Source organism: Rutidosis leptorrhynchoides, chromosome 2 (genome assembly GCF_046630445.1).
Source record: "Rutidosis leptorrhynchoides isolate AG116_Rl617_1_P2 chromosome 2, CSIRO_AGI_Rlap_v1, whole genome shotgun sequence".
NCBI classification, from domain to species: domain Eukaryota; kingdom Viridiplantae; phylum Streptophyta; class Magnoliopsida; order Asterales; family Asteraceae; genus Rutidosis; species Rutidosis leptorrhynchoides.
In genome coordinates, this window is record NC_092334.1 from 474,802,309 (window position 1) to 474,816,716 (window position 14,408).

The 14,408-nt window shown below is 34.4% G+C and overlaps 4 protein-coding genes across 6 annotated transcripts; 2 read left to right on the top strand and 2 right to left on the bottom strand.

Annotated features, from left to right (window-relative positions):
• Nucleotides 1-2,465: 2,465 nt before the first annotated feature.
• Nucleotides 2,466-5,194, top strand: LOC139892597 (probable beta-1,4-xylosyltransferase IRX10L). Its single transcript, XM_071875707.1, has 4 exons — nt 2,466-2,853; nt 3,256-3,644; nt 4,088-4,329; nt 4,549-5,194. Exons 1-4 carry the CDS (start codon nt 2,745-2,747, stop codon nt 5,060-5,062), a joined length of 1,254 nt encoding a protein of 417 aa, XP_071731808.1. The 5' UTR covers nt 2,466-2,744; the 3' UTR covers nt 5,063-5,194.
• A 712-nt stretch (nt 5,195-5,906) lies between these two features.
• Nucleotides 5,907-7,259, top strand: LOC139892598 (uncharacterized). The gene is made up of 4 exons (XM_071875708.1): nt 5,907-6,270; nt 6,355-6,413; nt 6,857-6,974; nt 7,067-7,259. Exons 1-4 carry the CDS (start codon nt 6,032-6,034, stop codon nt 7,143-7,145), a joined length of 495 nt encoding a protein of 164 aa, XP_071731809.1. The 5' UTR covers nt 5,907-6,031; the 3' UTR covers nt 7,146-7,259.
• Nucleotides 7,260-7,635: 376 nt separating this feature from the next.
• Nucleotides 7,636-10,013, bottom strand: LOC139892599 (uncharacterized). Its single transcript, XM_071875709.1, has 4 exons — nt 9,910-10,013; nt 8,817-9,075; nt 8,526-8,720; nt 7,636-8,031 (listed from the first exon to the last, which is right to left on the bottom strand). The coding sequence occupies exons 1-4, from the start codon at nt 9,999-10,001 to the stop codon at nt 7,636-7,638; spliced, it is 942 nt and encodes a 313-aa protein (XP_071731810.1). The 5' UTR covers nt 10,002-10,013.
• A 724-nt stretch (nt 10,014-10,737) lies between these two features.
• LOC139894518 (uncharacterized) lies at nt 10,738-14,078 on the bottom strand. Of its 3 annotated transcripts, none has more exons than XM_071877849.1 (6): nt 13,962-14,078; nt 12,897-13,452; nt 12,027-12,276; nt 11,548-11,703; nt 11,220-11,459; nt 10,738-11,021 (listed from the first exon to the last, which is right to left on the bottom strand). In XM_071877849.1, the coding sequence occupies exons 2-5, from the start codon at nt 13,433-13,435 to the stop codon at nt 11,229-11,231; spliced, it is 1,176 nt and encodes a 391-aa protein (XP_071733950.1). In that variant the 5' UTR covers nt 13,436-13,452; nt 13,962-14,078; the 3' UTR covers nt 10,738-11,021; nt 11,220-11,228. The 3 variants fall into 3 exon arrangements, with proteins under 3 accessions (XP_071733950.1, XP_071733948.1, XP_071733949.1); XM_071877847.1 differs by having other exon boundaries at nt 11,216-11,459; XM_071877848.1 differs by lacking the exon at nt 13,962-14,078 and adding an exon at nt 13,871-13,885 and having other exon boundaries at nt 11,216-11,459.
• Nucleotides 14,079-14,408: the final 330 nt, after the last annotated feature.

Genomic DNA, 14,408 nt, shown 5'->3' on the forward strand with positions numbered 1-14,408 from the left:
AATCAAGAGTGGAATCCCATGCTAGTTCCTATTGGTATATACTCATAGTAAGTACGTTTTGAAGCTGTGTATAATACGGGTAAGAATACGACTAGAATTCTTGATGAAAGAAAAGAATGGAAAAGTAACTGTAACCATTTTCGTTAAGTATGAGTGTTTTGATATATGTCTTGAAGTCTTCCAAAAGTATTTTAATACATCTAAATACACTACATGTATATACATTTTAACTGAGTCGTTAAGTCATCGTTAGTCGTTACATGTAAGTGTTGTTTTGAAACCTTTAAGTTAACGATCTCAATTAATGTTGTTAACCCATTGTTTATTATATCTAATGAGATGTTAAATTATTATATTATCATGATATTATGATATATTAATATATCTTAATATGATATATATACATTTAAATGTCGTTACAACGATAATCGTTACATATATGTCTCGTTTCGAAATCCTTAAGTTAGTAGTCTTGTTTATATGTATATAACTCATTGTTAATATACTTATGGAGATACTTACTTATCATAATCTCATGTTAACCATATGTATATCCATATATATATCGTCATGTCATTTTTACAAGTTTTAACTTTCGTGAATCGCCGGTCAACTTGGGTGGTCAATTGTCTATATGAAACATATTTCAATTAATCAAGTCTTAACAAGTTTGATTGCTTAACATGTTAGAAACATTTAATCATGTAAATATCAATCTCAATTAATATATATAAACATGGAAAAGTTCGGGTCACTACAAATCCGAGGCCAACCTTATACTTGATCAAAGATGTTATATGTATTTTTACTACAAAATACATTAGGTGAGTATATAGTTCCCTTTTAAACTCTAAATATTTTGGGCTGAGAATACATGCGCCGTTTTTATAAATGATTTACGTTATGGACACAAGTGATCAAAAATAAATTCTACGTTGAGTTGTACCATGGCATATTTCTTTATACTTGGTAGCTAATATTTACGTGAGGAGCGTAAACGCGAATCCTGTTGATAGATCTATCGGGCCTGACAACCCCAACCGGGCTGGACGACCAGTTTTAAACGGTTGCACAGTACTTCGTTTCGTTACTACAATTGGTACGGTGTAGGGTTTATTTAAGAATATGCTGCTGTGATTTAAATGTTAAGTATGGTTACCAAGTGCTCAACGACTTTTCATACACTTGCGAGTGTATTATGTATGTATATGAAATCTTGTGGTCCATAGTTATAACGCTGCTAGCATCAAACCTATATATCTCACCAACTTTATGTTGACGTTTTAAAGCATGTTATTCTCAGGTACGAATTAAGTCTTCCGCTGTGCATTAGCTCATACTAAAGACATTACTTGGAGTCGATCATCGCAATGGAACCAAATGTTGAAGACTTTGTCCAGGTGGATAAGGACAGGTCTTTACAGGTGAGGGGCATGTGTGGGACCCGTTTTTCAAATTTTGGAACGTTTGAGACCCTTTTTTTAACACATTTCTCTATCCCTATATAAAAACACCCACAAACTCATATTTTACACACACATTTCTCTCAATTCTTCATTATTTTACACACCTCATAACTAAAAAAAATATGGTCAATCGTTGCTTGATCAACCTCGACGTCCATCACAACGGTGAGCTTTCCGATAACCGCCAATATTGGTACGACGAGTACACTAAATCGTTCGAAGCTCTAGATGTTACCGGCTTCGATGTAGAACCCGTTGTAAGCTTTATACGTGATAGGGTATATTGTGAAACCGCCGACGTTTGGTACTGTGACGAGGTCACGGATTTGTTCAAGGAATTTCAATCCGAAGCCGTGTGGGAACGAATGGTCGGAAAGGCCAAACTGACGAACAAACGTATCACGTTGTACTGTAGGAACGTGTGGAGCCTTCCGGCTTCGAACGGTCGAGATGATGATACGTCTTCGTATGAATCCGGATCTCCGACTCGCTATGGCCGTTAAATTGTTGTTATTTTTAATAAGTAATTTTTAGGATTTAATAAGTAATTTTAGGATTAATAAGTAATTTTAGAACTTTTTTATTTTTTTCAACTTTTAATTTTAGGTTTTTAATTGTAATCGTTTTAGGACTTTTTTTTATTAAATAAAAGTGTATTTTAGGACTTTTAATGTATTTTTTAATTTAATATTGTTCGTATTTTTATTAATTCTATTTAATAATGTGTTAAAAATATATAAGAAAATGTATAAATAAATAATTGGTGGACCCTATCTTCTCTCTTCAAGACACTGAACTGACAATCGTCTCAATTTCACTGTTTTTTCACCAATGTCAGTTTACAATGTCAGTCCAATTAGCGTCCAGTCATCGGCAAGACTGAACTGAACTAACACTGAACTGACGCTAGACACGCTCTTAGTTTGTTTTTGAAAATTTAAAAAAAAAAAAAAATGTTTAAAGAAAGAAATGTGTAACAGCTTTGACAGAAACCAAACCAACCTTCGATACCTCCTCCTCTTCTCTGATTCTTTAAGCAATTTTCAGACCCAATATCCCTATCCTTCTATTTCTATCACTATCTCTGTATTTATTGATCTGAAAACCTCAATTACAAGAAAAGATTGTGTCTTGATTGAACTCCTGCAACTACTTTTGTCCAATGACATTTCAACTGTTTCTAATTATTTTCCCCATTTATACTAAATAATACCTTGTGGCGGTTGTCCCTCATTTTACTTTCTTGTTTCTAGATTTGAAGGTGTACCAAGATTCAATATGAGCAATTGGAATTGGGGTTTTGTTTTGCTGGTTTTATTTGCAGCTTTTTTGTTGAATCTTGATGCATTTGAGCTCCGTAAAGGTCAAAAAACAGAAAGGATTTCAGGTAAAATTATTTGATTTTAACTTCTTTACTGCTTGATTTGGGTGAATTTAGGATGGGTACCAAGTAGGATTAGATTTGGAGATTAGGGTTTCGTTTGAATTTGTTATGAGTTCTTGATCTGGGCTGATTTTACCCCATGAGTTAGTAATTAGTATTCTTGATGTGATTCTTTAATTCTTGATTTTTCATTTTGCTGCTGCAATCATTGAATTCAGTAAAACTGATTATCTGACACCTGAATAGTCATATAATCAAAAACAGAACCTGTTATCCCAACAGCTAAAAAACTTATCTATTGCGATAACCAATTTAATAAAAATCCAATAAGGGACACACTTTAGTTCTAAATCATTGGATTAGTAATCAGTTAGTGATAATGGTAATTAAATTTGTGAAATGTAGGTAGTGCTGGGGATGTATTGGAAGATGATCCAGTTGGGAGATTGAAAGTATTTGTTTATGAGCTTCCGAGCAAATACAACAAGAAAATATTGCAGAAAGACCCTCGATGTCTCAACCACATGTTTGCGGCCGAAATTTATATGCACAGATTTCTTTTATCGAGTCCCGTAAGAACACTTAATCCGGAAGAGGCGGATTGGTTTTACACCCCTGTTTACACCACTTGTGACTTAACGCCAAACGGCCTCCCGTTACCGTTTAAATCACCACGGATGATGAGAAGTGCAATTCAACTTATTTCATCTAATTGGCCTTATTGGAATAGGACAGAAGGGGCTGATCACTTCTTCATTGTGCCGCATGATTTCGGTGCTTGTTTTCATTATCAAGTACGAATCTTTAACTTTCTTGTTTCCACTATTGACTATGACTATTTAATATAGGTGGCGAAATGGGAGATTGGGTGGGGTAGGTTAGCGTTAAAGTGGGAAATTTACGGGTCAAAAAGCGTAGATCGATTCAGGAGACCTCTAACATGTTATTTTTATCTTAGTTTTAGTGCTATATGTAAATATGTATTCTAATTTTTAATTTTTCAATGGGGTTTTCCCTGTTCGGGTTACCCAAGAAGGCGAATATTTGTAACTCTGATGTACGTGGCCTATCCGCTACAGTCTATGACCGTTTCTCAAACCTTCAAAATTACATTATTACAATGATAATCTAATGTTTTATTAGAGAATTTAATTAGAAGAACTTTCACCTTGTTTGCCTTACTAGACTAGTTTCATTATTGCTAATTAATCTTTATAAATAATGGATTATATTTTAGGAAGAAAAGGCTATTGAAAGAGGGATTCTTCCGCTTCTTGAACGAGCTACATTAGTTCAAACATTTGGGCAAAGGAATCATGTTTGTTTAAAAGACGGTTCGATTACTGTGCCACCGTATGCCCCGCCTCAGAAGATGCAATCTCATTTGATCCCTCCGAGTATTCCTCGGTCCATCTTTGTCTACTTCAGAGGCTTGTTTTATGATGTAGGAAACGACCCCGAAGGTGGTTACTACGCAAGGTTTGTGTCTTCTGTAGCTTATACTCTTAAGAACCCGTTGTACATATAAAACATGTAACTAGCATATGGGTTGGGTAATGGGTAACTGTCGCTATCATATGGGTTCTGTAAGTATTTTTTTATTCTTTTGGAGAGTTGACAAAAAAAATGTTTGAAAATCGCCCATCTTTCTGCACTAACAAAACGGTTTTTTTTTTTTTTTTTTTCCTGACCGTGCAGAGGAGCAAGAGCAGCTGTGTGGGAAAATTTCAAAGACAACCCTTTATTTGACATCTCAACAGAACATCCAACAACATACTATGAAGACATGCAAAGAGCCGTTTTCTGTTTATGCCCACTCGGGTGGGCCCCATGGAGTCCTCGACTAGTTGAAGCAGTTATATTTGGTTGCATCCCAGTCATCATAGCAGATGACATCGTCTTGCCTTTTGCTGACGCTATTCCATGGGAAGACATTGGAGTTTACGTAGACGAAAAGGATGTTCCAAATTTGGACACAATTTTGACATCGATTCCAACCGAAGTCGTATTGAGAAAACAGAGATTACTTGCGAATCCTTCGATGAAACAAGCTATGTTATTCCCACATCCCGCTCAACCAGGTGACGCTTTCCATCAAATCTTGAATGGTCTCGCTCGTAAACTGCCTCATGATAAGAGTGTTTATTTGAGGAAAGATGAGAAGGTTTTAAACTGGACTGCAGGTCCTGTTGCTGATTTGAAGCCTTGGTAGTCGATAAAATGTTTTTGACTTGTTAAACAATGTATGTTATGAATTATGAATGTACTCTTTAATCTTTTAGGCACGTACTAGTTTTGTTGGTCCTTTGATCTCAAAGCGAAATGATGATTAGTACATTGTTAATTGCTTCTTAGTTTTAGTCTAATAGCGGTGTAGCACACAACCTTGCTACAAATTTTGACCCGTGCGGATAGTTGCACCTCATTTATATTTCTGAAAACTATCTTTACGGGTCGAAGTTTTGAAAGACTTAGTTGAGGTACTCGTTTTTAAATATCATCTTACGTTCATTCTAATAACACAACAAACCAACGCGCTTCAGCGCGATTGCGTGAATGATACTCGTTTCGTTAGCACTTGGAGCTTGCTATGTGGAAGCTGTTTGCAAATATGGGTGCGGGTTCAACCCCATTCGTGTCAAGAATTTACACATTCTGCTATAGTGGGTTAGTCTCGTTCCTGTCAGGTGGGGGTGTTCGGTTGAAGTCTTTTACGGGCACCCAACACTTACGGTATGAGTTTGATGGATTTCCATAGTAAACCCGATGTTTGAGTTTCTTTGCCAATATACAACTTTTGCAAACGACACAACCTAAACCTTAAGCTGCAAGATGAGTCATTCGTTTGATTCAAAAAAACACGTGAGCCCAGGGATCATAAGCATCGGGTACCATTGAGCTACAAGTTCGTTGATATTTTTTTAAGCCTAACCAAACCCGAAAATCCGGCTTAATTCATAAACTGCCAAATCACCCACAACTTGAATCTAAATTCCCCATCCTTTTCCTCAAAAAGACATACAAGAAACGTTTAAAAACAAAGACAAATACAAAAAGCAAAAGGGTGAGATACATTCAATTGTGTGGGGAGTACGGCATCCACGCTTACCCACTAATCATATGTTACATTTACATACTACAATCTATCTATCTACCATTCTTTACATCCAACTAACAAAACATGGCTCTCCAAATGCCACTCAGGCTGCCAAAAACCACCACAACATCATCATCACCACTGTCTCCAGCAGGCGGCAGCAATGTCGGCTTACGCCAACCCGCCAATCTTGTAACTATGAATTCATCATTTTATCTTTCACCATCACTTCAGTTATTGCTTCCTAGGTGTAAGCCATCAGCTGCTCCCAAATTCGCTATGCGGACTGCCTCTAAGCAAGCTTATATCTGCCGTGACTGCGGGTATTTTTTTGATATTTATTTTTATTGTTTGTTGATCATATCATATCACATTTTATTATGTGTGTGTTTTGGATGATGGTGCAGATATATTTATAATGATAAAACTCCTTTTGAGAAGCTGCCTGATAAGTATTTCTGCCCAGGTATGATTCTTTTTTTTTTTTTTTTTTTTTTTAATTCCAAACATGTTATATGGAGTGCATTATATACCCAACTAACAGTTATGATTATAATTTGCATATAGTACTTATAGATCTTTGATTTATTAGTGATGAGTGATCGATATGTATAACAAATTACAACTGCAGTTCATTTTAGCATTTGATAAAAGAACTATAGTATCATATGATTCCCAATACAAGCTTTTAAAATTTTATGGGGCATTTACAATTGGATGAATAATAATGAATAATTAGATAACTAGTTGAATAAAGTTAGTATCTTTATGTAAATCATTTGCATAAAAAAGAGTTCAATCAGATTAATAACCAAATGCTGAAATAACTGATTATCACGACTATTAGACATACTTAACTCGACTTTTTTTTTTTTTTTTTTTTTTTTTTTTTTTTTTGTTGTTGTGCAGTTTGTGGTGCCCCAAAAAGAAGGTTTAGGGAATACACACCACCTGTGACCAAAAATGCTAATTCAACAGATGTTAGAAAGGCCCGAAAAGCTGAACTTCAGAGAGATGAAGCAGTCGGGTATGCCCCAAACCATTAATGCACACACATAAATAGCTAAATAAATGATGCTCATAATTTATTTATTTTTTGGACTTATTTTTGTATTTCAGTAAAGCATTGCCGATTGCAATTGCGGTTGGAGCTGTTGCACTTGTTGGTTTGTACTTCTACCTTAACAGCAGCTTCTAGTCGTTTCATCATAAACAGGTGTGTACCTGTAAAAAAAATGTTGTAATCTGTTTTCAGTTTTGTAGATTACGATTGCGCTCGACAACTGTTCTTGCTATCATTTGTTTTTGTACATTCTGGTTATTATCCAGGAAATTCATATGTACCCAATTTTGAGAAGGTTATACTATTATAGTTATATTTTGCTACTTGCTATGTTTAGCCATTAAAATCTACAGATCCCATATCTGATTTTAAGGTCACACATTCACATATTCATATATAAAATTTTATAATAATAATAATAAAAATTTGTTTGAGAAAGGAGGCTTAACAAACAGAGAAAATCACTTAATAAACAATGTCTAGTTTATAACAAAAGACCCGTCTACGAATTACAATAATTTCTACACCAGAATCAAATAACTCTTTATCTAAAAAGTTAGCAGATCATTTAAGTCTCATCCTTGAATAAAAATCTGTTCTTTTTTATAATGTATGTGAATCAAGATCAGAAATGTATCTCGCGCCTTTCAGCAAAGAACTTGCCACTGATACGCATATCGGGAAGCAAGGAAAGCCATATGGCTGTATCAGCACCTTCTTCGGGTGTAACCTGACCCGCCCAACCGGTCATGGCGGTCTTGACCCAACCCGGACAGTAGCAATTGATGTAAATCTTTTCACCTTCTGGTCGGTCTGCAAGTTCCTTTGCTACCAGCCTTGTGTACGCGTTGACCGCCAGTTTCGACAGTGAATAGTCTGTATTGTTTGTGGGCCATCCCCCTGATGTCCAACTCCCATCTTTCACTTGTTCCAAAAACTTGTTAACCGTTCCATCAATAAGCTCCTCGGTAATTGAATCAGCATCTTCGAGTTGTTGTCTCAATGCATCGTCAGAAATTCTCTGATAATCAAAATTTATCAGTTAAATATAACCAATTTTCAAAAACATTTAGCGGAGTGAGAATAAGTAGTATAGTGGTTGGGGTTCTGATATCCTCACAAAAGGCTTCAGATGGCAAACGAAAGAGTTGGAAACAGTCACGGGATAAATCAGTTACGCTGCGTACATACAAGTAGCAGATAATCGCCTTCTCAGCGTAGCATGAACAAGAAAAACTTTATCCGTTTACTGAGTGGCGGATCCCGAAACTTTTTTTGACGGGTGCAATATGTTAAAAATTTGAAAAAAAAAGCAAGTAAACGGGGGCAAAATGTTAGACTTTTAACATATAAATACACTCTGTCGAACTTTAACACATAAATACACTGAAAAAAATTTGGGTCGTCGGGGGTGGCCGACCCCGGTTGACCCTTAATAGGTCCGCCCCTGCGTTTACCTAATCTACAAGAACCGGTAAGAGTTAAGACAGAGTAAAGATTAAAGACTCTACTTACATTTTTCCTGCCATTAAGTCTCCCTAATCGCGAACTGACGGTAACGATACGGGCACCTGCAGGGTTAGGCCTCATCAATGGGATAGCAGCCTTTATCATATTTTTGGTGCCATTATAGTTTGTGGTGATAACTTTTTCAGCAAGTTCAACAGAATTTTCTGACCCAACATTATGGTTGAATCCTGCATTGTTTATCTGCACAAGTTTGCATTTTAAAGTACAAGAATTGAAAAAGAACCACAAAATAAAACTTTCTAATGTTAAAACTTTAATTCCAAGAATCAAACTTACCAGAATATCTATACCACCATAGTTATCTTTGATCCAGGCACAAAATGTATCAATTGATTCTTGATCTATAACGTCGAGTTGATGGAAAACGACATTCAAGCCTCCTTCTTGTAGGACCTTTGCCGATTCTTCGCCCACAGCAGACTCTCTTGAAGTAAGTACAACTGTTATTCCTTGCAACGCAAGCTGGTGCGCGATCTCGAACCCAATTCCTCGATTTGCACCAGTCACCACAGCGATTGTTTCCGCAGACCACCACCTAATATTTATGCAGGACACAAAGTAACATTTTTATTCTATGCAAAACATAAGGAAACCAGGCTAGTATTAGATCTGACTGTTAAGTGCGAATTCGACACATAAAGAGACAACTGCTTATCCATCTGGCATTAGAGAGTTGTACAGACACAGTACATCACTTGAAAACACGTTTAGTGGTGTGAGGCTAAAAAGTGGTGGTGAACGGATCATCGCTCCATCCATAATGGGGAAATTTCAGACAACGGTAATATAATCACCAAAATTATCTCGTCTCATAATAAGTGTCTTGTTAAAGTCTTACATTTTCAACTTTGACCTTAAATATCTGTATGTGTGTTATATAATAGTTGATGACACTCATATCAATAAAATGAACATTTAAAACTCAATCCACTCATATAATCTTCATCAAATATTATATAACACAAGCATATATATTTAAAGTCAAAATTGAGAAATAAAGATTTTGAAAAGTCAAAACATGACACTTATTATGGTACAATGGAGTATGTAACAAGACATCATTTAGTACAAAAATGTTTGGATGTTCAATTTTATCGGCAAAAAGCATTAAACTTTCTAATGTAGGTACCAAACTTCCGGTTTTGTTTCACGAATTAAACAAAATATACATTATCTCTAGATTAGTTAACGTATCATGGATTAATGGCTATATGATTCTTTGATGTAAGAAAAAGTTATTATGTTAATAAAATGGCAATCTTATATCAACAATAAGATATAACTAAATGTCTCAAGAACTTATCCTTGCTAATTCGCATCCTAAATCAACATTTCATATGACAAGCAATTACTAAGAACAAATGCATGCCTTTGGTGATCTGAATAAGGAATCGAACGGATCAGAGAGATCTCTTGACGACGTTTCTCTCTACGTTCCTTGGCTCTCTCCCTTTTATCCATTTGTTTCTCTGTTGAATCCGCCATTGCACCAATCAATGAGATCAAATCAAATCGAATTTCGATGATAATTTTGCCTTTAATTCACAATTGTTGATTGAGAAAATAAAGGAGTGGATGAAGATAATTAGAGGATGGGAGATAGACAAGGTATCCATGCAACCACCAAATTTCATGCAATATTCCCCCTATGAATATAGTGCTATTAAAAAGTCAATATTAACCTCTACGTACAATATATTAATGCACATTAACGATAACCTTAGGACTTTTGTCGTTAGAAAAACTATATCTTCTTTATAGTGAATGACAAATTGATGGGGTAAATTATCTATCAAACCTTGCTTAGGAAATCGATGATTAAAACTAATCTAGCCTTATATATAAATTAACTATTTTGAGATCTTGAGTTTGAGAGGTATCAGACTCTGCAACAAAGAAGTGTATAGACTTTGACATACGAAGACTCGAGATGCATTTTGAAGATTTGGATATGTAGGATTCAGATGATCAGATCTACATCAAGAATAGAATAGTTGGTATTCTATTAGGATAAAGATAATATGATTTGTATTTAACTTGTATGCTTATTTTTTTTCATAGTTTGACGATCTCATAACAATTGTTTTATAATTCTGCACTCTTGGTTGTTATTAAGGTTATTATTAAACATTAGAATTCTTAATATGCAATTGATTTTGTGATTAATTGATTAATACAACTAAAAATAGTAGGAACGTGAGTAACAAAGAATTCACTTAAAAGGTAAACTGTAGTACATGATCTTCATTCTTAGTGTAATGTACATACATGCACTCACAAATTCAAACCAACTATATTTTGTAGTCATTTTAGTAAAACTTATAGTATACCAAGATCCATTATCTCATATCAAAGTAAAAAGCTCTTGAGGTTGCAATACACTGGTACCCAGTTGCATTATTTTTCGATATCCAACTACAACTGTCAATCAAACACAACTACACACCAAAGGTAGTCTTGTAAATTTGATTCTTTATAAACCTGCAAACCAAATCCAAAAAAGTTACAAACATAAATAATGACTGCAAAACCATATTCTACGCAAAAACGAAAGAATTGCAAACAAATACATCTTTCCAACCGTTCATACTACTTTACATCAATGGTATAAACTATAAAAACAGAATTAGTTTCTTGGCATAATCTGGCAAATGAATACATGGTAGAAATCTTACATTAACTGGATTTTTATGGCTTGAAAGAAGACTCTGCAACAAGAATATAAAAGAGCCCCAAAACTCCTGTATGGCTCTTTTCACTGCTGTAACTAGACTCCAAAGTTAAAATCTCATTTTTACCAATCTTCACAGAACCCGGTTTAGGATAACATGTGGTCATTCCTACAATGTAACCAGCTTCATCTCCTACACTGTTTCCTTGCCCATATATAGGTTTAGACACGCATATAACCCGTCCATCCTGAAAATTAATCATTTTTTTTATTTTACATGAATTTATTATATATGTAGATACTTTGTATGCAGATTGTGAAAATTGAATTATATACCTCTCCATATAGATTAGAACCTGTTCCACCGGTGTGCAGATGTGCAACGGCATAAACGACATCACCAGCTGTTGGGAAACTTATGTTTGACCTTTTAGTGCTGGTCAACTCATTCGTACCGACTCCAGTGACAGATTTGTCAATATCATACTCAAGCTGTACCATAACAGTTTAATTAGTTAACCAAAAAGGCTTTAAATTTTAACAACTTTATACCTCCGTCCCACTACAAATGTCCACTATTAACCTTTTAAAGTCATTCTTTGCCAACTTTGACTCTAAATATTTTAATCTGTAGTATATAATACTTGATAAAAATTATATGAATGAAAACACATTTAAAACTCAATTCATTCATATAATTTTCATCAAATACTATATAACACACTTAAAAATATTTACAGTCAAAGTTAACAAGACTTTGAAAAGTCAATAGTGGACACATATAGTGGGACGGAGGGTATCATGTAACAACTTACTGTGCACATATGAGTTCCTGTAGACTGCCAAGGATCAGTAACATCGAGTACATAGATTTGAACAGGTACTACGGACTCACTCCAATCGACCCACTTAACGGTGTACCTTAAATAAACGTTCCGTTTAACACTTTTAAGCCCTTTCTTCATTTCACATTGTGTTCCATCGTAACAACAATGAAATCCCCCCTTATAATTCGGGTCCAAAGGCAAACCGTGCTCGTTTTTTGTCACATTATATAATGTACATCTGCATTCCCAAATAAAAACAGATATAAACTAAAACAAAAAACAATGTACTTTGAATTTGTAAATGAACAGGTAAACAAATAAGGTTTTTCTGATGTATGCGGACTAATCGGGTTATCCTGTTAACCGTTTCTGACCCTTTCCCTGATCATCTCAAAACAAGGTTGCAAAACTCGCTAATCGAGGAATAATCGGTCTGAACTTTGGAAGGAGTAATTGCCAATTCAGGGATTAATCGGATGGTACTTTTCATACATATAAATAATAAATTTCAAATTTATATGTGTAAATATAAAAAAAAAACAATAAACATCAACATAAACTTTAACATAATTGTCTAAAATCGTTCATTTTGTTCAAAAACTCTAAAATTCTAGTTTAAATTCATGTTAAAATGTTGAACAATTTTGACTTTGACAAATCTGATTTCTACCCATTAATTGAGGTTGACCGATTAATTAAACGGGTTTTGGAAATTCGGAACAGACTGTTCTTAAAAATAAGTAATCGGTGATTAATGGGGAGTAATCAGGGTTTTTTACAACAAGGTCTCAAAGTATGTTGCTAGTGAGGTTTGAACCTGGTTAAAATTTGTAACTAAACATTTATAAAACTTAATACCTGCACTCAATACAACCCATTGGATCTAGCGTACCCCGAGTATCAATTGCGTGAATATTAAACAACCATTTCTCTTCAAATCCAGCAGGAACTTGTACTGGATTACCGACTTCGACTCCATATGGATCCGGAACATGTGTGGACGTTTTGCGTGTTTCGGATCCTAATCCAAAAAACTGAGGATGACCATGATCACATAATCCAGCATTACCAGAAATAAGCTTAATATCCTTATGTTGGTAGTATCTTGCTATAAACCAGTGATGCATATAAGTTTCTTCAAGAGAAACAGGGTTCCCTGTTTCATCAACAATTTCAGCATTGAAACTTTTTATAGCAATATGACCTTTTGGGAAATCGATATCATAATATGTTTTATTTGAACTAGAACCCGGGTGTTGGGTTATCTTAGGTGATAAATACACCATTGTTTTTAACCCCTTTTCGACTGTCAAACGAGCTTCTGAAGATCGACCACATAGTGTGAATAGCACACTAGCGAATAAGATTGCCATACTTTGAGTAACAGGTGACATCATTGACCCTTTCAGTTAATCTGCAGAAAGAAAAAAAACAAATTTCATTCATTCTAATCCTACTATAACAAGTAAAAGATCTTTTGTTTTGCTTTACATTTAATTTATACACAGGTAGGCGTGTTATATATATTTAGAATATTCATCAGATGAAACAGACAATTACAGACTATTATCCAATATGATTCAGCAATATGTTATTTCGATATCTAACTGCTTATTCAAACAAATATAAGCTGATAATCAGTTTTAATAAGCGGTCGAAACCGGATATATGTACAATTTTTATATCTTTTTTTTTTTTTTTTTTTTTTCATTTATGTCAAAGCATATTAAAAACTGCTTCAGAAAATTTAAATCTTTGAACATGAAGTTAATGACCTTGAAGACACTCATAAGTCATAATGAATACATATATACATACATACATATACATACCCATAGATGTTTTGAAATAAATAAATCTACTAACAGTACTAAATAGATAATAAATTATTTAATTATGAAAAATGGAAAAAAAAAATCATACCAGAAGAGTGTTTTAATTAAAGTCAGACTTTTAGGAAACCGAGTGGTGGGAGTACTGTTTATACCACTTGTGAGAGCACTTGTCTATGATCTGTGTGAACATAAGAGATAAAATGTTCATTGGGTTCGTTTATTTGTTTATGAATAATATGATTGATTTTGTTTGATTTTTATATGTATTAGATTAGATATTAGGTATAGATATTTGATATATAATTGACTAGGTGGCACAATATATAACAACGACAACAATATAGATAAGGGTAGTGGTCAAATTTACATTTTGGATTCAATATGGGATGTATTGACTTTATGATATATATTTTTTTTAAAAATAGTTGGTGGAAGAGTTCAATCTGTTAACAATTTGGCTATTCTTTAGAGAAGATAAGCAAGTTTTATACCCCTGATTTAAGACAATTATTAATAATGGTGCCCGTGTGATACG